At 43.8% G+C, this 25,579-nt stretch overlaps 1 protein-coding gene across 1 annotated transcript in view; it reads right to left on the bottom strand.

Moving 5' to 3' along the window:
* Window positions 1-4,194: 4,194 nt before the first annotated feature.
* CORO1C (coronin 1C) overlaps window positions 4,195-25,579 on the bottom strand; it is a 75,545-nt gene continuing 54,160 nt past the window's right edge. The window contains exons 4-11 of the mRNA XM_021703633.1: window positions 17,085-17,214; window positions 14,002-14,183; window positions 12,713-12,832; window positions 11,637-11,741; window positions 9,520-9,665; window positions 7,033-7,090; window positions 6,687-6,932; window positions 4,195-5,162 (exon numbers count right to left, since the gene is read on the bottom strand). Of these exons, the coding sequence (XP_021559308.1) occupies window positions 5,043-5,162; window positions 6,687-6,932; window positions 7,033-7,090; window positions 9,520-9,665; window positions 11,637-11,741; window positions 12,713-12,832; window positions 14,002-14,183; window positions 17,085-17,214 (1,107 nt within the window). The 3' untranslated portion in view covers window positions 4,195-5,042. The remainder of the gene's footprint in view (window positions 5,163-6,686; window positions 6,933-7,032; window positions 7,091-9,519; window positions 9,666-11,636; window positions 11,742-12,712; window positions 12,833-14,001; window positions 14,184-17,084; window positions 17,215-25,579) is intronic.

Consider the following 25,579-nt stretch of genomic DNA (forward strand, 5'->3'; position numbering starts at 1 on the left):
CACCTGGCACCAGATGAGCTCCTTCTCTTTCCCTTTGCAACACTGATGACTGCTGGTCTCATTCAACCCAAAGCTTTCCCCACACCCCACCACCTGCCTGCTAGGCTTTTGTCTGAATCATCTCTCTCCAGCGCTGCTACAAACCCACTGCTGTCATCCTTTCCAAAAATATCCATTTCATCTTTAAGACCAGTGTGAGAAAGCTTCCCCACTTAAAAAACAAAAAACTAAGCACCCCGTGGTTTTGGTAACAGAAAAGACCTGGTTTTCCGCGCTCCTGAGTCGAGCATACTGCAGTGATTCACTTGCCTCCCAACCCCAGGCTCCCTGGGCAGTGGGATGGGCAGAGCTTTCTGGTCACCCGAGCTGTGCCCTTCACCCAAACACGCCCCCCACCCCACACTAACTAGGGCCCTTAACATCTGTTTTACCTGGCTGCATTTCCGTATATACAGTAAAGCTACGCTGAACTGCAGATTCTAGCAGCTTCTCCAAACTCCCCTTTCTCCACATTTCAGCCAACCTAACAAACTTAGCAGCCACCTTACCCTTGAGTACTTCTGAATCTGGAGCAGTATCTCCCTTGCACCTTTTCCAGAAACTTGCCATCGGGGAACAAAAGCTCATTCTGACTAGTGTCGCCTAGTAATCTCCTTCCACCTCTGTGATAGACTGAACTCCTGGGGGCCAGGAAGGAAGGCCGATAGGGGCACATCAGCCCTCTCGGCCTCACAGCTGGACACAGCCCACCAGGGAGGTGAGATCACCCCCACTTCAAATACAGTTCGCAGCTGGGACTGAGATTAAGCATATTAAAGTATATTGCTTCATATCGTATTGGTTGAAAATCTATTTCCCAGCTTCCATGACCTTCACTTTTTTTGACATTTTAAAGTCTTCGGTAATTTGATTTTTATGGAGCCAATCTAGCTTTTCCTTTGTGATTTAAAAAGTTTCCCCCAGACTAAAGTCTAGATAGAAAAGGACTTTTTTTTCTTCTAAACTTGAAAATAAAATTTCTTTCCATTTAACTACTAACTCCATCAGGAACATACACTGGTGTCCCGCTGGGCGGCTCTAAGGAGTCCCTGCCCCCCAGAGCTACTTAATGTCACTGCACCACTTCCTTCCCCCACTGATTTAGGATGCTTGTTTCAATGTATCATTAATTCATCATTCAAACATTAATTTTAATAACTTCTCTCTGGGAATAAGGACATTTATGGGAAATAGAAAATTCAGTAAAATCTAATTAGATAAAAATTACCCACAGCCGGTACCTCCACATAGCAACAACAAAACTTGCATTCAACGAGTGAATATATATTGTATATATTCATATCCTTAAGAGGGCTTGTCATAAGCAATCTGTCCTGGGCTGGTTAATTAACCCTACTAAACTAATTTTTCCTCTGCTAATTCCTGAATAGATCTCCCGTTGGTTTCTTTGGGGCAAAATTCCCAGAGGTGAAAACCCTGGGCCAAAAGGTAGGAACGCTGAAGACTTCAGATGTATCTTGTCCCACTGCCCTCCGGAAAAGCTGTGCCGATAAGCATACACCCCCTCCAGCCTTGCAGGAAAGGACTTTAACAAAGGGCACTGTCCAGCACTGCCTGTCTGAAGGAGGAAAAGGTGTGTGTCCTTGGCCATGGCTCACGTTCGAGCCCCCTGCTGGCTTCAGGACATTCTAACGTGCTAGCAGAAAGAGAAGGGCCACTTAGAGTTAACAGATTCTTAAGAGCCAACAAAAAGTTTTTCTGGACACAGAACACCAAGAATGACAAGGGAAGTAGCCTTTAAAAAAAAAAAACGGAAGTCCTCCCTCAATGGGGCCTGGCTGGCCGTCTGGGGCTGACATGGTGACCTTTAGGTTTTCTGGCCTAGAAAGCAGGCTGCCGGAGTGAGAGAAAGCCAGTCGTCAGCACCTCCCACAGGCGTCTGCCCCCTGACCGTGGGCATCCTGGAGGGGCACAGACAGCATCTGCCCACCCTACTTCCTGCAGCCACGCACAGGCTGACCACAAACCCAGCTGCCGTCCTCCTCACGAACTACAGCAACTTTAGGAGAATGTCCTTGAGGAGGGGGAGGTTTGTGCCAGTTATTCATTATGTTTACAAACCTTCGGAAAAACCAAATGGTGGGGGATTGTTTGCTACAATCACTGAAATGTCATGAGATGCTATTTTGGTGTAAAAAGGGAAGCTAAAAAGACCATGAAGTTCAAATGACCCTGAAAACCCTCTGTTGGAATAAAAATCACAGCTAAGCCAAGAGGGCTGCGCTTGTACTGAAGAAAACAATGCTTTCAAAGGCACGGTCAGGGACTCAGCTGGTCACACTGTCAGCCACGCACAGTAGCAAGAGCTCTCTGTGTGGCCAGGTGCGGGTATCCCTCTTCCCAATGACATGGGATTTGTATCCCTCCTTCAAAGCAGGGAAAGGGATGCCTCAAGATGAGGAGATCTGCCCCAGATCCCACCCCTGGTAAAGGCTGGAGGCCCGCCGGAACCCAGCATGTAGCCCTCCCTCCGCTATACCCCGCCCGACCTCCCCCGTGCTGGAGTGCAGCGGCCCACCCCCACTTCCCCTGTACTCACCCTCAGAGAGGAACAGCCGCCTGGTGGGTTCCACTGAGTCAGAGAGGCTGTGGGCTAGCTCAAAGACAGCTGAGGTGTGAAATAAACACGGACACCATTTTGTAATCAATGATTTTTTATCTTTGAAAACGGAAGCAAGTGTTTTGACAGAAGACTATGGCCGCTCTATAAGAGCCGATCTAGGAGTAATTCACTGGTTTTCCTCTGGGATAGCACGGCTTTAAAAAGAAAAAGAAGAAAAACAAAACAAAACAAAAAACGACACAACAGGAAGAATAATCCACAAAGCTTCAGGCGCCGACTTTGAGCCTGGCTGGGCATCCATTCATTAAATAAGTCATAAGCTACACACTAAGATCAGGGTAATTTCTCCTTGCTCTGTCTTCTCTTTGAACCACATTCCCTACGGTGTTCCACCACCATCAACAGTTTTGTTTACTTAATTTGATTTCAGAACCTTAAAACATTTCTCAATCTTAAAAATGAAGATCCTCAGATTACGTTGATAAAGAAACATGTACAGGTTTGAATATAAGTCACTGTGATTGTTTTCCTTACATCTCACTATCCACTCCCAACACACACACACACACACACACACACACACACACACAAAACCACATCAAACATTCAGATGCCTGGAAGTTGTGTAGACAGTAATCCCAATACTGGGTAAAAACATGGTACCTTTCCTATGCGGACATTAGCCCCAGCTCGGCTGTGCACTCCAACCCACTGCCACCACCCTCCACCTCCATCCGGGCTCCCTGTTGCAGATGCTCCCCGCCAGTCCTGTCCCACACAGGCAGGAACAGGCACGCGAGCCCCTGGGTGGGCCCACTGGCACTAGGCGTTTCATGTTCAAACACAGACACTCACTCAGCCCTTCCCAGAGATTGCTTAAATCTTGCTCCTCAAGCATGCAAAATGAGAACATGGAAATGGGAGAGAAGTTCGAGCTAACCTAGGAATGGAACAGGTATTCAGAGCTCAGTCGCTGGCCCCTGCGTCTGGGGAGCCTCTGTGTGAGCTGGAGGGGCACGGCAGGCTGGTTTGTGTGGCGAGCACAAAGGGACGAGTTAGTACACATTAAAGATACAGCAGAGGCCTGCGCTCCTGGTCTGGCATCATGCTAGACCGTTCTCCTCACCCTCAATATTCAATAGCACTCTCTGGCCTCCTCTTAGCTGAATGTGGGGAGGGCTGAAAGGCAGGGAGGACAGAAGGACTGGCTGGGGGAGCCCTGAGAGAGGCGGCTGCATCCATGAGACCGCGGGAAGGACAGGGGCTCCAGGGGCACAGGGAGAACCACCCCTGCCCCCAGCACAACACAGGAACGGCATGGGATGTGCGCGAGAGCAGAGGATCACGTGGGGGCACGCACTCCCCTCCAGGTTCCCCAGGTCTTCGTCCCCTACTGTACTCAAGAGCTAGGCAAGCTGCTGAAATGGGCAAGAAGGAGCACTCCACAGTGGTTTCTGTGGCTTCTTGTCCCGGGAACCCTTGTCAAGTATTGACCGAAACCTGAAACATGATGTTTAAAGTGATCAATGCAATAGATTCTATGTGTATAACAAAACTGCAGAAACACATGCTAGTTTAGGTTAGATTATAATCATCTGAAGCACAGGATAATCAAGAAGTGAAATTCCATTCTGGTACAACCACCCAGTTTCTAGAAAAGAGAGAGGGAAGAAAGGAAACAATACAATAGGAGCTTTTTTGATCAGAAGACTCCATGAAAGGAGAGGGTGGTGATGCGAACCCACGTGATTTTTCAAGTCTTCCTTCTGTACAGTCATGAGGATGACCAGGTTTGTGCTGCAAACGAGCCAGCACCATGTGGCTACTGCTCTGATTGTTCTCAGATGAACGTGTATACAAAATAATATCTTATCTTCATTTAGTTTATAAACATACACAGTGCTGTCCCTTTCAAATTAAGGAAAAAAAAACCACACACACACACACAAATACTGCAAAGTAGTAAAATACAAGGGGGGGGGGGGAAGCTACTTTTGGTTTTGGCAACATTAAAAAAAAAGAAATATAAAAAGCAATGTGGCATTGGTCCCTATTCATAAAAAAAAGGTACTTGGGCATGACACTGAATCAGAATTGGTTGGTTTTCTAAAATTCAGAATATCTGGGATTTTAAAAGTAGCACTTTTGTCTTTTAAAAGTTCGACAAGTCACATAACACTTAAAACATCAAAAAAGCTTTCTGATAAAAAGCTCAGCTATTTTAAATCACATTTTGTTTCTGCAAATTTGAGAGACGAATTGAGTTCTTACTGGAATGTGGCCTATCGCTGGTTGACAAATGTGACACAGAATGTCTCCGAATGGCAGTGCCTCCCTTTCGCCCTCCCTGGGACCACGCCAACAACCAGCTACCAAGCACAAGTTCCTGCTCCCATTTTGGGGGTGGGGGGGTGGACCTTCAGGCTGCGATCTTCGCCATCTGCTGTTCTAACTTGGAAATGCGCTCATCTTGATTGCAGATTGTGTCTTTTATAGATTTGATCTCTTTTAAAATCTCATCCAACTTGGCTTCGTTGTGCTAAGGAAACCAGAAAGGGGGGAGTGGAGAGGGAAGAGGTTACTAAAACACAATAAACAAAGCTTACCACAGTATAATCTAATTTTCTACTTTGGAAGTGGCAAGCCACAGCCACCAAATTGGGCCTTCCGAGAAAAGTACTGCCTGCTGGTCAGTCCACCTGCCGCCCACAGCAGAACCAGGGTCCCGCAGCGCTACTCCCATTCCCCGTGCCTGTGCACTCACCTGGACTGACTCAGGACACAGTCAAACTGTGGGACAGGACTGATTCTTTCAGGCCTGCCTCACAGCCCAGCCACCCCACGCAATGCCATCAGGAGTAGCTTCTATGTGACCTGGGTCAGGGGTGAACTTCCAGAGGCTACAGAGCTCCCACCATCTCCCAGGGAGGATCCTTCTTAGAAGCTAACCCCTCCTGCCCTGCTTGCTAACTCTTCCAAAGAGGCCTTAGTCTGTCCCAGGTGGAGGCAATTCATTTGGAAACCCTACAGGCCACGGCGCCTCACGTGGCTTCCTCAATGACGGCCAAAGCACCAGCTCCTGCAGGTACCTTGGCTCTTCATTCCACTCACCTTCTCACTGACAACTCACTGCCCGTCCTCTGGCTCCCTGGGATCCTGCTCCACTCCCGCCAACTCCCCATGCCCTGTCCTCCCTAGTTAGACCCTGCTCTCTCAGCAGCAGCACCCCCGGGGGCCATGCAGGTGTCCAACATCAGGCTTTGGTTCCCACCACTCCACTGAAACAGTTCTTGCCAAGAGGCCCAAGATCATCTTTGCTGCTAAGTCTCACTCACCACCAGATGCTTGTCTCTGGAACACTAAGCAACACCTGAACCCTCTTATCACTCTTTCCCCTTCCTGGGACCCTCTCTTTCCAGCACCTGTGGCCCCACACTCTTGTGTTTCATTTCTACCCCAGTGAGACATGACTGTAAACACTGGGGAGAAACAGTTAAGAAAACACCGAAGCAGGGGCGCCTGGTGGCTCAGTCGGTTAAGCGTCTGCCTTTGGCTCAGGTCATGATCCCAGAATCCTGGGATCGAGCCCCGCATCGGGCTCCTTGCTCAGCAAGGAGTCTGCTTCTCCCTCTCCCTCTGCCCCTGGCTTGTGTGCTCTCTCTTTCGCTCACTCTTTCTCTCAAAGATGATAATAGATTGACTTCTACCCCGGTCCTTACAAAAAAACACAGCTAAAGGAGACAAAAGTGGCCACAAGCTCACAAATGTCATGTGACCAAGAAGGTCCTTACAAATAGTACATGTTCTCATTCACTAAAAGCCCTGAGCCCGGGGTGCCTGGGTGGCTCAGTCAGTTAAGCGGCTGCCTTCAGCTCAGGTCATGATCCCAGGGTCCTGAAATCGAGCCCCACATCGGGCTCCCAGCTCAGTGGGGAGTCTGCTTCTTTCTCTGCCTCTGCTCGTGTTCTCTCTCTCATTAAAAAAAAAAAAAAAATCTTAAAAAAAAAGGTAAATCAAAGCCCTGAGCCAGCTAAGCACACCCTCCACCTCCTGCAGGCCTTACCACACTGGCCATGTCTGGGGTTTTCTTAGGGACATTGATCAGGTCACACTTCTTATTTGCAGTGGGCTTGCTATCCAGAATGTTCTTCTTGACCACCTTGAGATCCCTGTTTTTGCCGGGAATGTATCCATGCTTTAAGGAGATGAGGACTGGCTCTGCATTCCTCCCCTCAAACCACTCCTCTGCCTCCAGCGCTGCTTCAGGCCCCGCTGTGTCAGGATACAGGTCATCTTGGAAAAGGTCGGACTACAAGAGACATTTTGGGAAAATCCTTAGTTAAAGAAGACAGACCTGGAATTTAAAAATTATTTTTAAACATGGATTGCCTAGGAAACTGGGCACTTACCTTCCTGGGAACAGTCATGATAATAGGCTCACACTTTCTCTCATGAAGTTTGAAGAATCTTCAAGGGGGAAATAAAGGCAAAGTTGTATTAAGTGAAAACAGGAGGCCAGGTAACAGGCTTCATGACTGACAACTAGTCTTCTACATTGCTGTATGAACACAAAATGCTTTGCCTATAACCTTAGCTGATCTACCCTGGGGAGCAGGTACAATTTGTGTTCCCATTTTCCAGGTGAGAAAAGAGAAGTCAAGAGTAACTATGCTAGGAAATGGTGGACTAGAAACAAGAACCAGGAGCAGAAGTTTATACTTCTGGGGATGGTCCAACTCCAGTCATCTGGGGGCTGACCAGCCATGGTGGAAACACCACCACCGATGATGATTCACTTCTGGAAAAGTGACCAAGTCAGCAGGCAGGAGAGAACAAACACCTAATATTAATAGCTTCTATGACTTGGATGCCAGGCCTTCTGCCAACTAGAGGTAGTTGAACGTTTGTCAGCATAAATAGGATTTTTAAAAAGGAAAAGAAAACAATCTTAAGATTAAAATGTTGGCATCCAAGCAAACCACATCATGTCTAACACTCAAGAAAAATTTGAAATTATCCAAAACGTGGCAAGAGTGGGAACCTCTGCAGCCAGCTTGGCAGTAAAACAGACTGCACCGGGACTGACAGCCAGCTCAAGGACTGTGTGTGGTGGCCTGTTTAGCACAGTGCCCAGTGTCTAACGAATGCTCAAGAAACACTTCATATGTAGGAGGTATCCTGAAGGATTATGCTTGTAAGTCTCTTAAACTTTTAGATGACAGTAAAATAAAGGCTTTCCCAAATACTGGAGGCAATCTTAAGTTTGGATTCAGTCTATTTGAACCACATTTTGATGAGATTGGTTTACACCATGATTTTGAATTATCTGTGACAGCTTTCCTTCACTGCTCCAGTTATAGAGAACTGAATGTATTTTAAAAAGAAACTTACAATAATTAACGTAAAAAGGGGCTTCTAAAAAATTATTTTTATTTTTAAAGATGTGTTCATTACTTGTGTGACCAGGACAGCATAGTTAGGCAGATGTCCATAGAAATGTAGTGTTGTGGGGCGCCTGGGTGGCTCAGTTGGTCAAGTGCCTGACTCTTGATTTTGGCTCAGATCATGATCTCAGGATCCTGAGATCAAGCTCCACGTCGGGCTCTGTGCTCAGCAGGGAGTCGGCTTGAGAGCTCTGTCTTTCCCTCTCTCTCTGCCCCTCCCCCTGCACGTGCGCTCTCTAAAATAAACAAAATAAATTTTTAAAAATTAAAAAAAGAAGAAGAAAGAAATGTAGTGCTATACAAATGTGCGGTATGATAGGCCTGATAGTGCTAGTCATTCTGTTGTTTAAAATGGTCAGTCATTGGGGTGCCTGGGTGGCTCAGTCGTTAAGCATCTGCCTTCGGCTCAGGTCATGATCCCAGGGTTCTGGGACTGAGCCCCGCCATCGGGCTCCCTGCTCGGCGGGAAGCCTGCTTCTCCCTCTCCCACTCCCCCTGCTTGTGTTCCCTCTCTCACTGTGTCTCTGTCAAATAAATAAATAAAATCTTTAAAACAAACAAAAAAAATACATGACCAAACCGTTTAAAAAAAAAAAAAGAAAGAAATGGTCAGTCATTCGTGAGTCTCATGAACTATCATTTGTTAACCAGGAGGACAAAAAAGCCTACCCTCCTTTAGGAAGACCACTAGCATTATGCAATACAGAATTTTAAATCCACAGTAGTAGAGAGAGGCAGGAATTTTATAACACAGCTGAACCTCCTAAATCAAGCTAACCCAACACCCAGCTATTCGTCTTTGGCTTCTCGAACTTAGGATCCATGAGGTCTACAATCCAGTTTGGAACGTATTTGTCCCCCCACAGGGCAGAAAACCCAAGTCTTCTTTCCATCCCAAGGGCAGGCCCTCCCTGCTTGCCTCCCAGGGAACACTGGCCACAGTCTCAGCCTGAAGACAAGAGATGAAGGCTTTGCTATTTAAGTTAAGTGTGCAATATGCCTCGGCTAACCCAGTGCACTGCAGGTTATGTAGTGTGAAGAATAGGGAGGGACACAGTTCAATTAAATGATTCTGAAAGGTTCTTCACTGCTCTAAAACTCTATGTTCCGGGGCACCTGAGTAGTCTGCCTTTGGCTCAGCTCATGACCTCCGGGTCCTGGGGTCGAGCCCCATATCGGGCTCCCAGCTCAGCTGGGAGTCTGCTTCTCCTTTTCCCTCTGCCGCTCCCCACTGCTTGTGCTTTCTCGTCTCTCTCTCAAATGAATAAATAAAATCTTTTTAAAAAGTAAATAAAACTCCATGTTCCTAAGTGTGGGCAGGAAAGGAGACACCAATTCTACACCACAACAAAGGGCAGAGACTGGCTCCACGGCATGACTGGTAGATGTACTGTTCTTGTGCGGTGCGCAGGGCACAAACAATGTGAAGACTTCACCAGACCAATTCTTTACCTGGCAATCTCACATTTGTTAACATCAAGTCCCCTCTTGGGCATGTAGCCCATCCCTCTCTGAGGCTCCTTGCTGCTGAATGTGTTGAGGTAGTGGACGTACGGGGATTCATCTGTGATCTCAAAATAGCGAATACTGCTGTCACCCTACAAGAAATCAGAGACAAGTTTGCGTTGGATGTTACCTGAAGCATCTGGCTGAAGTGGGGTCTCTCTCCCCTCTAAGCCCAGCATTAACCGGGACTCCGCCTCAGTGGCCAACCTTTGTTTTCTCTTCAGAGGAAGAGGATACGATGGTTTCTCTTCCTGGCAAAGCCAGCCCTCACTTATCAGATGCTAGCCTGTCCTTTAAACGGTCTCCTCTGCCTCCTACTGAAGGCTCAAATTTTACTCCACTGAGCCTAGACACCAAGTCGGAGTCAGGGCAAAAATGTTAACACTTCTGGCCAAGCAACTGCAATTGCAATTCAACCTCAAAAAACAAACAAAAGTCTAGTAGGACTGCAGAGAAGGCAATGACTGATTCTCACTGGCAACGGAATGATGGTGTTCACAGACCTGAGGGCACTAACACTGGACAATCAAGATGATAATAAAAGTAAGATTTTTATAATTAAGAAACATTTAGAATAAATGTTCTTAATCATTAGTAATTCATTATTCTTAACTCATAGTAATTCTTAATTCATAATTAAGATACTTACTAAAACATGAGTATCCTTTAACTTTAGAAGGTAGTGCTATCTCATAGCAGTGTGTCAAATTCTATGATAATTTTGCTTAGAAAGGTCAGATGTTTTTGGAGATCTGAAGCATATGCTAGTCTCTCCAAGTATAACTGTCACACAGTTATACCAACCTGAACAACGAAGGCAAGGCTGCCTGCTAGAAGCAATGTGTGTGTGTGTGTGTGTGTGTGTGTGTGTGTGTGTGTGTGTAAGATATAAATAACCAGGCAGTATTATGCCTTGTTTACAAGTCTCTCATTTTGCATGGTTTCCACTTGTTTCAATGGTGTAAATATCTAAAGCAATGGTAAAAAAGCTAAACACAGACTATCTGTTTCCTGCATACTCAAAATAACTTTCCACCTTGGGTTAATAATATCTGGGTAACCACTCCTGTTATTTGTTTTGATGTACTCTATGGCAGTTGCGAACATCTGAAGTAAAATGACTTTCAAGGAAACAGACAAGATCCCAGTTTCTAAGCAACTGATCTATGACAACTATGAGAAGTGAAACATCTCTGGCTTTACCTAGCAAGGGGCTACCTAACAGGTTTGGGGGAAATATATCAACAGCTCCAGCTGCATTAATTCATTTATTTCAACTACAAAAATTCTAAGGAAAACAGAACCTACAAAAGAATATGGAACATTAAGGTTACTGTCCACTAAAATGAAATCCTCCTCCTCCTCCTCCTCCTCAAGCTGGTAACCCTGTAATTAGAGAGATCATAAGGCAGGAAGGTAGGCTTTCTGATTTTAGTGTGGGGTCTTCCTGTAACAACTGTCATCTCCTGAAACTAGGCAGACCACGTACTTTCAAGCCCAGGGCCCTAATGCTGGAACTCCAGGAACAAGAAAAACACCCTGGAGAATCTCTGAGGCCTTCAAAAGCTCCTATCCACAAAGCTCATGGCATGTGGTGATAAGTACCTACATGCCAATATAGGGCTACCCGGTGGATTTCAGCATTAGATGTGGCTACCTCGTTACTCACTCGTCATACCATTACAGAGCAATCTAAAATCCTGGATCACATGGCACCAGAGGTGAAAGGAACATCAGTGTGTCCTCTTTTTTTCATTAGAGTGCCTGAGCAAAGATATCCCTGTCAGCATTTGCCCCAACACCAGATCCCCATCCCTGCTGCAGTCAGAAGTCCTGAACACAGAATGTTATTACCATACAAATGACAAACTCAAAGGGTCCAGGTCTCCAGACCGAAAACACATTAAAATCATTGGTCCTTATTTAAGCTTAAGACATACACACAATAAGATAAATCAAAACATTAAAATGATGTAATGCATTGCCCATCTACTATATCTCTGAAGAATACTTTTCCTCTTACAAGATTAAATTTAATATGAAACATTAAAATGACTGTTTACCTTTCCACATAAGTAAATGATACTGGTGTCGGGGTCATAGAAGGGCAGCAACACCCCATTGCTAGTGTCCATTTCATGAAGAGCGATTGGTTCCTGCATATTTTTCTGGGAAAAAAATACAAATATATATATATATTTGTATACACACACATTTTTACAAGGTGAATCATTCTTTTATCCCTAATTATGCGAGCAATTTCCTAGAGTAATGAAAGGTTGAACAATGCACACATAATATTCATACATGTAAATACCAATTCATACACATAAATACCAATTTTCCAAACCAATGAAAACTGTCAATTTGACAACCTCATCAAGGTACACATCACTGTGATTCCAAGACAGACAAAGATGAGACAGACAGCCCTTCCCCTTTGTGATTTTTTTTTTCTTTTTTAAAAAAATTTATTTAAAGTAGGCTCCACGCCCAATGCACGGTTTGAACTCATGACCCTGAGATCAAGAGTCACACACTCTACTGAGCCAGGCAGGCACCCTATTTCCTTTTTAAAAGAAATGTTTCTTATTGTAAATATACATTCTTTAAAGTTACAGAAAGACTATAAAAATCATCCCATATTCCATAATCCCACAGTCCAGTGGGTGGCAAAAACAATGACCGCTTTTGTCTACTTCCTTCCTTCCAACATACACACACACACACACACACACACACACAGATTGAGATCATACCGTATATTCAGTTTTGTTATTTTTTTCACTTATGCTATTCTCGACATTTTCCTAAGCATGACTATTTTGATTCAAACATTTGATCATATAAAAATAAAGTTCAGAACTTGTTTCCCAAGTTCTAAACACTGGCTTCTTTGTGCATTCTTTTTAAAAAACGTAGTCAACACAGACTACTTGAGAGTATCAAGAATGCATTTTTGTAATACATTTAAGCAATAAGTCTCCAGTGAGGATAAGAACGTAACATCCAATTTAAGACCAGCAGGAGTTCAGAAAACTACACTAAGAATCCTATAATCCATTTACCAACCCAAAGACCTGCTCAGAAAAGAGAAAGCTTAAATGTAAGCCAGTGGAAAGGCTGGGAAGGGACGTACCGGATTCCAGAGAGCCAGCTGCCGCTCACTCATGCGGCTGAAACCAGTGGTAAAGACATTCCCGTCAGCCAGAAAGATGGCTCTCATAGGTCTTGCTCCTTCATGTGCTTTCTCCTTCTCCTGGGGGACCAAGAATCATAGGCATATTATATTCAAACTGCGGTAAAGGTGGGGTGGGGTGGGAGAGTGGGGGCTCATACCTGAATCCAATCCATGCCCCCCATGCCATTCAGATTACCAAGCGTGCACGTGTGTGTGTGTGTGTGTGTGTGTGCTCCCAAAATGAGAAAACAAAGAGACTATGTAATTTGGCCAAGGTCCCTCAGCTAGTTAGCAAGCAAGAATGCCAGGAGTTGACTCAAAAGCCTCACTCCTTCCACCATGCCCTGCTGCCAACCCAAGTCCAGGCTCTATAAAAATAAAAAACATGAAAGGACTCTGCCAGATGTCTGTTTCTCAAGAGGATATAACCTGAAGTTGGATATACCCTACGGTTTCTACCAAATTCATTGGACAGAAGGAAGTCTAGTTCAGTTAACCCCTTCCTTAATCTCATTTGTTCACTGAGAGTGCACTAGTTGTGAGCCCTGAAGGTTCTAGTGGAGAAAGCCCTTTGCGCAGGGCCGGGCAAGTCCCCAGTGCTCAATAAGCACTAGTCATGACCGCCACCCAACTCTTAAGAAGTAAAACTGCCGAAAAACCAGCACATCCCAGAGAGACACAAATGCAGGACCAGAGACCGGGGCTGATGCAAGACACTCTGGGATCCAGCACCTGCCGTTTCAACCCCAGCTCAAGTCCCAAATGCCCATCTTCTGTCACAATGGGTGACCTGGTGAGGCCTACTCTGAGTGGCAGAAACTAAGACATGGAACTGGAGAGACAACCTGTGGCATCTCTGTGAGGTACTCTGATGATGGCTGCTGCAGGAAGGGGCAGGGATCAATCCTCAGCACTAAGCCAGGAATGCAGTTAACAGTTTAGGTTAGCTGATCTAGACTTGTAAATTCTCAAGGACTCTAGTGAACTGATGAAAACTTCATTTCTTTGTGAAAAATGGTCCCCAAGTGAGAGATAAGACTCGTGTAAATGCTGGAATGCACAACTCTGAAGAGTGGCTGGGAGGCAGAAGCCTGTACAAGGCTCTTCGGATTCACGGTTCAGCGTCTGGCGTCTGCACACAACGAGGCTCCACTGACCAGGGGTGAGGCCTCTACAGCCTGCCTTTTAACAAGCAAAGTTCACTGAAGTGCTACCAAGATGGGGTATTTTGTCCTAAGCATACTTACAGCAACAATCTCTTGTTTCCTAGGATCGATTACTCTCACTTTCTTGTCTTTGGAAGCTGTACAGATCAGACTGCCATTCCGGTTCCAGCTTACGTTGTAAATCATGTCTGAATGCATATCATCCAAGTTTATAAGGGCTTCCCCCGTCCCCACATTCCAGATGATGATGGCATTATCACAGCCTGAAAGCAAGCAAAGCCACGCCCCTCAGAGATGAGAAACACCTGCACAGCAACGCTTGAAAGCTACGAATACAGTGAGGAGACACATGCACAGAAAGAAAGACGCTGATTGTAAGTGGCTCTATTTACTTGCTGGGAGTTAAAAACTCAAGTGACAAAGGAAAAAGACATCTGTATAAAAGAAATGTGTTAAAGGGAAAATATGGCTTGCTACGTTTGGGTTCATACGAAACAAACAAAAAGCAATGACCAAAGAACTCTTAAGAAACTAAAATCTATTTTTTTGAGAATTAACTGGGACTGGTGGACCCCATGTGATCTTAATCTTCCCTTTTCTAGTAAAACCAACATCAGAATAAACAGTTTATGTCTTCTCCAGCAGAACTAAAAATAAAGTTTAAATAACTGTTTAGAACACTCAACAAAAATGTGGGACAGCAGGTTATTCAAATCAAAAATGCTGTAAAACATGGTCTTACATTAAAGCATGGTAAATCAAGTAAGCGGAAGGGAAATGCATGTGTGCTCAGAGCAGATCTTTATCTCTAAAAGGGGAGAAAAATAGGTCAAGACTGGGCTGATCTGAGAAGCCCAAACTGTAATCAAGTAGGCATGTGGATTCAGAAACTGATCCCAGAAGAGGCCACAATGCTGATGGAGCCACACCCCTCTGCTCATTGACTCCAACTTCCTTCAAGCATGAGGCCCAAGGCCCCCTTATTTTATTTTATTTTTTTAAAGATTTATTTATTTTAGAGAGGGGGCAGGGAAGGGCAGAGGGGGAGAGAGAATCTCAAGCAGGCTCCCTGCTGAGCGTGGAGCCCGATGAGGAACTCAGTCCCAGGACCCTGAGATCATGACCTGAGCTGAAGGCAGACGCTCAACTGACTGAGCCACCCAGGTGCCCCGCCCAAGACTACTTTAAAAAGCAGGTGCCATTTGTTGCTTCCAGGACATTAGTTCAAGGATGAAGCAAAATAAGGGATGGAGACCCTGAAGATAAATTCTTGCCAATAAGCCAATTTTGCAAGCACTTCAAAAAAACTTAGCCACTGATATCCAGATTGTCTATGGGATGGAAACAGGAGACTGGGAAAAAAGCCTGCACAACAGTAAAGCTGCACCTGAATCCTGGGTGAGACCTGACCCTCCCTCTGCCTTGTGCACCACAAGCAAACAGGTAACTTCAGCCACCATGGATGGATCACGTAGTCTGAAAATACGCATAACACTGCCATCAACCATCCTCCTTGTTTGTAAAAGGCAGAATGGGGATCAGTCGGCTGATGATGCCCTATGCTGGACCTCGATGACAAGGGGCAGCAGGAAAATTTCCATGATGGAATTCCACCTCTGGAACTGTTTTCTCTCCTTATCAGACTGAGTAGAACATCAGAAGGGTTCCCAGGTTTAGTCACTTGTGATCTTAACTAAAAGAGAGAATTTTATATAGCATCTTTTTTGAAAAGTAGTCCTTGGTTTCAATAGGTACCTGGTGTTAAGTTTTTCAATTTACCTTATTACATCATAAACACCCTCTATTCCTAGTTAAAAACTCAACTGCCCCCTTCCTTTTTACTGATGAGGAGAAAGATCTTTAAAATTCTACTACTAAGTTTAGTATTCCTTTTTTTATAAATCAATTTTATTACGGTATAATTTACATACAATCCAATGCACCTATTTTAAGTATACATTTGCTAAATTTTGACAAATGTATATATTCATGTAGCCATCATCACAATCAAGATATAAAACATTTCCACCACCCCATGAAAGGCTCCCTTGTGACCTTTGTATTGCTTCTATAAAAGATAAAATCTCAAACTGTAGGCAGAGGACAAGATTTCTGTAGGATAACACTTAGAAACCACTCAAGTGGCAAACCAAGAAGAACACTAAATCTTGGCTTGAGGTTCACTGCAGTGCTGTTCAACAGTGTAAAAAAAAAAAACCCCAGGAAACCTCAATGTCCCGAAATAGGGGCCTGATTAAATAAATGAAGGTATCCAGACAGTGGACTATTAATGGTGGTGTTAAAAATATCACAGGAATGGGGCACCTGGGTGGCTCAGTAGGTTAAGCATCTGCCTTCAGCCTCAGGTCATGATGCCGGGGTTCCGGGGTCGAGCCCCGCATCAGACTCCCTGCTCAGTGGGGAGTCTGTTTCTTCCTCTGCCCCTCACCCTGCTCTCGTGCTCTCTCACTCTCTCTCAAATAAATAAACTCTTAAAAAAAAAATAACAGGAATAACGTTCAATGGCACACGGACAGGACCATAGTGCACCACTAAGCACAGAAAGCAGAAAGCAGGTCACATGTAAAGTTTCTGAACCTATCTTTGTGGGTAAAATCATTTATGTATGTGCACAAAAGTTCTTCCGGAAAGAAACATCAATGATGATATTCCTTCTGAGTAGGTGGTAGGATTACAAATGATTTTATTTTCCCCTTTTGTTTATATATTTTTTCTATAACATACATGTACTACTTATATAGGGAGAAAAATCAAAGTATCTTTTTCAAGGAAGGAGATTTGCCTAACAGGATCACCCCAAAGCTGGCAACAACATTCAGAGCAGGAACCCAGGGCTCCTACCAGGGATCCTCCTGCTGTCTCAGGAATAACTGAAACTGTGGTCCAGGAAGGGCCCCAGCAGGAGCCATGAGTCTGTTGGGATTCTAGGTAAGAACGTATCTGTTCCTTTCTCTAGGCAACAAGTCTTGAGTCAGACTGCCAAAGTGGCCTTCACACATAGCCATGTGCCTGTGGGCACGGGGGCTGGGGAGCCACCGTATCCCGGCCCCTCACTGTCAGTTCCCGGTGAGCTGCTTCAGATGCACCCTGCACACATGGAAACACACTGGCTACCATGCCCTCCCCCAGTGCTGAGCTCCCACCTGCGCTAAGAAGTACATTGCGGGTAGTCGGATGCCAGACCACGATGCCGACTCTCTTTGAGTGGCCTTCTAAAATCACCACCGGTTCGGTCAGGGAGAGGGTAAGTCCATTTTCTGGGATCTGCCACACCTGTTGGGAAAGGAAGCAAGAGGGACCATATGAGGGGTGACCTTTCATTGTCACATTTCCTGTGACCATCCAGTTTGCTGACTTGCTCTGTATAAACAGAACACACACTGGCTTTGGATGAAAGGCAGAATATTGTATGACTCTAAGCAGGTTTTTAAAAAATGGAGTAGGCTATTAAAGATCAGAACATCCATCAACCTATAAAATGTTGCCTCTCCACTTTTACTTAATAGTTGAGATTTTATTTTAAAATTCCCTGTTAAGTTCAAAATCTCCAGTTAGAAGTGTGCCAAAAAAAAAAAAAAAAAATTTCAAAGAATAGGAAACACCTGAAACACCTGTGAGACGCAGCACTGGGGTGACAGGCCCCAGCTGAGCCCAGGGTTCTGGAGGGGAGAGCAAACGCCACATACCAGGGCTCCTGCAGGATGGTGCCATTTTTAAAACATCATGTTTTCTGTGATTTTACATTTGGAAAATAAAAATATACATAATAGGTCTGTAACATCTAGCATAGAAAAATCTTACAAAGAAAAAAAAGATAAATCAGGCCTCATCAAAATTAAAAACTTTGCCTTTCAAAGAACACAATCAAGATGGTGAAAAAGAATATGTAAAGAACTCCTAACAAATCAATAATAAAAGGAAAATAACCCAATTTTAAAAGTGGGCAAGGAATTTAAGTAGAACATTTCTTCAAGAAAGATATATAGTTTTCAAAGGCACATGAAAACATGCTCAATATTATTAGTCATTAGGGAAACGCAAATCTAAACCACAATAAAACATCAGTTCATACCCACTGGGAGGCTATAATCAAAAGACAGATAGTGAGTGCTGGTGAAGATGGGGGGGCAATCAGAGCCCCATACACCACTGGTGGGAATGTAAAATGGTGCAGCCACTTTGGAAAAGTCTGGCAGTTCTCAAATGATTTAACACAGAGTTACTATATGGCCCAGCAACATCACTCCGAAGGTAACCCAAGAGAAATGAAAATATATGTCCACACAAAAACTTGCACATGAATGTTCATAGCAGCATTATTCATAAACGCCAAAATGTGGAAACAACCCAAATGTCCAGCAACTGAGAAACGGATAAACAAAATGTGATATATGTGTACAAGGGAATATTTGTCCACAAAAAGAAATTAAGTACTGATTCATGCTAAAACATGGATGAAGCTTGAAATATTATGCTAAGTAAAAAAAGCTAGTTCCAAAAGACCACATATTGCAGGATTCTGTGTATATGAAATGTCCAGAACAGAAAAATACATAGAGACAGAAAGTAGATTAGCGATTGCTTAGTGCTGGGGACTCGGGGGCAGTGACAGCTAATTAATACATGGTTTCTTTTTGGGGTTGATGAAATGAGCTAAAATTGTCTCTGGTGGTAGTTTTACGTATCTGTGAATAAATTAAGACCATTAAATTGTACACTTTAAATGGGTGAACTGCATGTGAATTACAGCTCAATGAAGCGGTTTTAAAAAGTCCTCTTGACTGGTGAATACACACAGAAGATTCATCATATCTTAACTGGGGACATGCCTGGGTGGCAGAGGGGGACGGGGATGGGAAAAGCATTAGACGGAAGGGACAAGAGACTTTGACAGTGGAAGACCTGAGTTTTAACAGGTTAAGAGACACCCTCTAAGAAGAAAGAACCGAGTCTCCACTAAGCTGAGTAGCACGAAAACCCTGTAGAAAACCAGACATTAAGTACTATTTCAGTTTGTGAAAACGCTCAAGTTTAAAATAATTATCTTCTTACATACGGAGATTAAAACACATTAAATGAGTTAATATATTTTAAATACACAAATATTTAAAATATATTAAACAATTCAAATGTATTAATATATTAAAATAAGTAAATTTACCACCAAAAAAGATTTTAAGGAACTAGTTCATGAAAAATTTAGAACTTGCCAGTGAAAAATCATGCTCAACAGTGGAACAAGTGAGAAACAGAATTTTCCTTTGTTGGGGATTTTTAAGGAGAAGACAAACAACTGTCTGTTTTCAACTGCTTAGTGGAAGGCAGAGATCTGGATTAGATGAGTGTTTAAGGTTCAGCTCAGTTCTGTTGTCCTGCAAAAAATTAGAAGAAAAAGTTTGCCATCCTGAAGAATGGGAAAAAGTCAAGAATTCAGTGATCATTCATTCTGCACAGGCTAACTTTAACCCTGGTTATAGTATATATAACCCTATAACCTCTTACTAAATTCTGCCCAGGCTAATTATAACCCCTTACGCCAATCATGGCCAAACAAACGTGACTTCTGAGGGCCCAAGCTTAGGATGTCACCTGATTTCCCCTGAACCCTCATCTCTGAGCAAATTTTAAACAATGCAGTCGTGAACAAGCATAGACGGCACAAGAAAACCTACCTTGCCTCTCTTCACCAAACAGACTCTGACCCGTGCCTCTCTTCCCTGGGGGTGTGGCTATCTGCTTACCACCCCCAGCATTACTGATTTGCTTTCATCCGGATACACACTATTTTTAGTGAAGGGTTTATGATTAGTCAAACAGCTCCAAATTGAACTTAACTATCTGAATGTAGAGCAGGGCTGGGTTGTTTTTTTTTTAACAGAAGGAACGGAAAACTGATTGGATCAAAGCCTAAAGTCACTGAGAAACAATTATGAAATGGGACTTCAGTGACTCAACAGGAAATGCATTTTCCAAGCTGAATTCTGACCCGGGCCTCAAAGTGGAGAAGCAGTAACGCCACCTGCCATCTCCAGATGGCACCACGACCACGGGTTGCTGGCTTCTCTTGCAAGACTCTAACCACAATTAAATACTGTGTTTTCTAAATCCCTGATGAGGCGTGGAGTGATGGAAGGCTTTGTTTACAGCCAGCATTTCCAATCTTAAACATGAGGGTGAAGCAGAGCCCATAACGGGACTTCACCTTTTCCTGTCTCTAGCTTCTCCCTCCATCCATGTTTTCCTTGGATTGCAAGGAAACTTCAATGATGGAGCAAAATTTATTACATAATTTTTAAAATGAGGAAACTCTCTTCCTTTTTTATCTCACCTTAGCAGATTCAATGGTTCCTAACCCATTTTACCACCTTGGTCACTCCTTCACACAACACCTCTTTCGAGTAGCCTCTACTTAAGGCAGGCCCATTACCAGGCAAGAGGGGAAAGGGTGACTACACAGAGTCTGCTGTCAAGCGGTTTACAGTCTAACAGAAAGCAGAGACTTCTAAGAGACCAAAACTCGAAGACAAGTGGTATGATGTAGAGGCTTGGGGCATGGGCTCCAGAGCCAAACAGACCCCGCAGGGTTCAAATCCTGCCTGGGACACTTACAGTGATGGTCCTGGGCAAACAACTCGACATCACTGGACACAGAGGAAACATGAGTACTTACACTTTCCAGGGCTGCTGTGGGGATTACATGAGTTTGTAAGTCCTAGAACAGTGCCTGGCATTCAGTCAGTGCCCCCCCCCCAGATGCAGAGACAGAACAGTACCGTGGTTAGGAACATGGGCTCCAGAACTAGAACAGACTGCCCAATTCCTGATTCTGCCCCATATCAGCTGCATAACCTTGGAGACAGTGACCTAAACTTTCTGAGCCTTAAGATTTCCTCCTCTATAAAACGGGAAGAGTAACGAATCTGCTTTCATTAGGCAGATTCGTTTGAGAAGCAATGTGGTAATAAGAGTCTAAAGTATTTAGCATAACGCCTGTCATAAGGCAGGCTCTTCCCAAGTGTTAGCTCTTGCTACTGCCTGTGTAATGTGCCCGGAACCCACAGCGCGCATGCAACCAAAGCTACGCTGCTATAAGGCAAGGGCTACACGAAAATGCAAGTGTCATGAAGTTACCGTCTTTTTTTTTTTTTTTTAAGATTTTATTTATTTGACAGAGAGAGACACAGCGAGAGAGGGAACACAAGCAGGGGGAGTGGGAGAGGGAGAAGCAGGTTTCCCGTCAAGCCGGGAGCCCGATGTGGGGCTCGATCCCAGGACCCTGGGACCATGACCTGAGCCGAAGGCAGACGTTTAATGACTGAGCCACCCAGGCGCCCCATGAAGTTACTTCTTGCTATCCAGTCTGGTGCATCCAGGAAGACTCTGGGCAGATGACCTCTAACAATGAACGGGAGTTAGGTGACAGGAAGAAGAGGAAAGAAGGAAGGAGTAACACAGACCCGAGGATTTACAGTGGGAGGTGCCAGTGACTGGAAAAGTCTGTGAAACTAAATGAAAAGATGATGGAACTCTTGCCTTTGCTGGTAAATAAAGGTGGTAGTGTTCTGCACTGCGGACTGTGGGAAAGGGCTGGAAGACCTGTCAACTTTTCCATATAAAGCATGCACGCCGCTTGGCTGGTGCCCACTGGCCCTACTCACAGGCCTGTTGTTATGTGGCTCTCTGCCCTTTGTAGGGTTGTCTGAGGCTTCCAGGCAATGGCCTTCCTATTTGGACTGAAGAGGTCTTGCCTCCTGAAGTGCAGGGACAACAAAGCAGAACCCCCAGTTGGTACAGGTTTAGTCTTCTTGTGCATAATCTGGGACACAGCCTGGTGTGGCAGAAAGGATGCTGGCCTGGATGCCAGAAGACATGGGTTCCTGACAGAGCTAGGACACTAACTGGCTGTGTTAACATTAAGAAGGGACTTCACTTCTGGGAGCTTCAGTTTCCTTGTTTGATATGGGGCCAGCATCAGCTCTGCATACAGGCGTTAAAGGACACATCAAAAGAGCTGAAACATTCTGCATACCTGAAGCACTCCCCTGATGTGAGATACTGCAAACAGGGTGACCTTTGGACAAACCAGTTATTGCCTGGGCTGGTGTTCTAAGCTGTAAAATGGGACACATTCTTGGCCTTACTGTGCTGTTATAATGATTAAATGTAATCATATACATAAAGGGCTTAGAAAACACAGCTTGGCCAAAAAAAAAATGCTTACTATGTTCACGATTATTTTTCTTGCTGTTTACTATGACCCTGCATATATTTTTAGGTGCGAACACCAGGATTTCCTTGAGTCTTGTCTTCAAATTAATTCAGCACTGTACCCAACTATTTAATTCACATGCAAGATAGGATGTGTGAAAGCGCTAGTACATGCCTAGACCAATCAGCACAAATGAGAACAGCTCTGATTTCTATGCAGGTCTATTAGCTCTTCTCTGTTCCATGTTCAGCCGCTAAAGCCACTACTCTAAACCAAACAGCTTTTTTTGAAAAAAAGTCAGTGAGGAGAGAGGAAAACAGGCATCAACCATCCTCTGCTGTGCCCAGACTGAGCATCTCAGCACGGCAGGGATAACAAGCTATCTCTCTCCTCCACTTGATTTTTTGCTTTATGTTTTTTAAATAATACTTTGTATTCCTGAAATTTTCTATTTGGACTAGACATTGCTATGGCAATGTTTTGTTTAAATCAAAACAAAAAAAACCACGTAATCAGTCCCAAGGGCTTCCAGATGAAAAAGCGAATCAATCAGTAAAAATCCATCATGGTTCTGGAAAAAAAATAACTTGAAGCACATGTTCAGGAACTAATGTATCACTGGAATCCTTTTCAACATGTGAAATTCTGAAAATGGAAAAAGGACAGCTCGAGAGAACAGTTCCAATAAGAAAAAAGTGATGAACAGGGCGCCTGGCTGGTTCAGTCAGTAGAGCATGCGACTCTTGATCTCAGGGTTGGGAGTTCCAGCCCCACACTGGGTGTAGAGATTACTTAAAAATAAGATCTTTAAAAGAAAAAAGTGATGAAAATTAAGAAACTTGGGTTTCTTAATTGCTCTCGAAGAGCAATTTTGAAGTGCAATTCATTGATGGTTTTGTTTCTCAAACACAGTGCAAATTTAAAGCACACACAAAGCGTTTCCAGACACTGCTTCCCAACTTCAATCACCCCTCTTGAACCTGCTACTGGTCTAGACACTAGAGTTACAGCCATAAAAAGGGCTATTCCCCCCAAAGGCCCTATTTCTTAGATGCTAAGGAGACCAATTCCAAAGGGAAAATGAAGAAAAGAGATGATCTGAAGAAACAGGCAGAGGCTTATAGACTCTGTAGCAGCTGCAGAACAGCAGAATCCCCTACAGAAACTGCCTAAATGAACCAGGCCGTGGAAAACAACATTAGTTTTGGGAAAATCAAGAACTGAGAGCTCATTTCTGATGTGCCCAGGTTATAATAACCACTGGCAAACGGCCCGGATGTAATCTGCACAAAATGGAAATAACATGAAGACCTGCAGAATGACTGAGGAATTCACTCTTATCACCAACTACAACATCACTTCCATTTTTATTTCAAGGCAAAAACTGTATTAGGAAAATCTGTCACAGAAGCAATGATGTGCAAAATAGGGAGTTTACTTCTGTTGACTTCTAGTGTAAGACCGATCTGGGAGAAGGGAAAAATGTCCATTTGAACTTCATTTGGGACCGCTCAGAACATCTAGCCAGAGACAAGTAAGACAAATACTCTGTTTCCAAGATCTTTCCCTCTCCCAGATTCTGGAAGAAGCAATGACTGCAACCCACTGTTTGAACCGGCCATTTCTTACACTTGTGTTTGTTCACTCCCTGCAGATAAGGAACAAACAACGGTGAGTCAACATCATTCACTAAACTTAACTTGGCTGCTCTTTGTATTATTTAAAACAGTAATATTTTCCTGGGGCTAAACTTTTCCCAAGTCAAATACTTAGTAGCCACAATCTTTAAAACTCTCTACGAGAAGATATTGTTGGAGAAAAGAACTCACAGTATGAAAAGTCTGGAAAACCTAGAAGCAGAGTATAATTTCTGAGAGGAGGATTTATAGAATTGCTTTCTGCCAGTATAAGACACTGCTTCAAAAAGTAATACATTAAAGGTAAGCTACACCAATATAATTTACTTTCAGACTGCTTAAAAAAGTCATCTGTATGAATGATAAGGAAGATGTGATGTGATACACACACACACACACACACACACACAGGAATATAATGCAGTCTTCAAAAAATGAAATCTTGCCATTTGCAACGACGTGGATGGAACTGGAGGGTATTATGCTAAGCAAAATAAGTCAATCAGAGAAAGAATTATCATATGATCTCGCTGATATGTGGAATGTGAGAAAAAGGCAGAGGATCACAGGGGAAAAGAGGAAAAAATGAAACAAGACAAAACCAGAGAGGGAGACAAACCATAAGCGACTCTTAATCTTAGGAAACAAACTGAGGGTTGCTGAAGCGGTGGGGGGTGGGAGGGATGGGGTGGCTGGGTGATGGGCATTGGGGAGGGTATGTGCTATGGTGAGCGCTGTGAATTGTGTAAGACTGATGAATCACAGACCTGTATCCCTGAAACAAATAACACATTATATGTTAATAAAAAAAATTTACTTAGAAAAATCTTAGTCTACTGTATAGTGCTATCTGCTGTTCTTATAACAAGAAATACAGCTAATCTTTTTCCCACAAATTAAAAAAAATAAAAAGTCATCTGTAAAAGATGAAGGAATGTACCGTTAGCCTGAACCTACAATCAAAAGGATATCCTGTCACTGAATCAATGCTTGCAAAATTAACAAATCAATGCTTAAATGCTTAGGACTTAATGGAATTAGAACTATAAATACAACAAGTTTTAAAAATAAATTTAGGGGGGGCGCCTGGGTGGCTCAGTCATTAAGCGTCTGCCTTCGGCTCAGGTCATGATCTCAGGGTCCTGGAACTGAGCCCCACATCGTGCTCCCTGCTCAGCGGGGAAGCCTGCTTCTCCCTCTTCCATTTCCCCTGCTTGTGTTCCCACTCTTGCTGTGTCTCTCTCTGTCAAATAAATAAATAATAAAAATAAAAAATAAAAATAAATTCAGGGGCGCCTGGGTTGTTGTTGAGTGTCCGACTTGATTTTGGCTCAGGGTTGTGTGATGGAGCCCTTGCGACAGGCTCCGAGCTGGGCATGGAGCCTACTTAAGATCCTGTTCCTCTGCCCCTCCTCGCTACACACCCCCCACCCCCCCCCCCCCCCCCCGCATTCCTTTTTTTTTTTTTAAAAAAAAAAAAAAAAAACTTTAATTCTTTTACAGTTCATTTGACAAAGTGGTTCTATTATATTTTTTTAACTGAGTATTTGCTAAAGATATTCTTACTGCTATGAAATCACTATAGGTACACTGTAAAAAATAGTAACTCGTTTTATATTTATAGCTTCCTTCCTGTTGTTATTGTTATTATTATTATTATTTTACCCGTAAGGCAACTGAGTATGAGGGCATGTAAGCGGCCTACACACGCTCTAAATCCCCATCTTGGGCTTTTCTCTCCTACTAGAATGAGGCCTTGTTACACTACCTACTATTTGTAGCTCCTGGGTTA

The sequence above is a fragment of the Neomonachus schauinslandi genome, chromosome 14 (assembly GCF_002201575.2).
Source record: "Neomonachus schauinslandi chromosome 14, ASM220157v2, whole genome shotgun sequence".
Classification (NCBI taxonomy): Eukaryota; Metazoa; Chordata; class Mammalia; order Carnivora; family Phocidae; genus Neomonachus; species Neomonachus schauinslandi.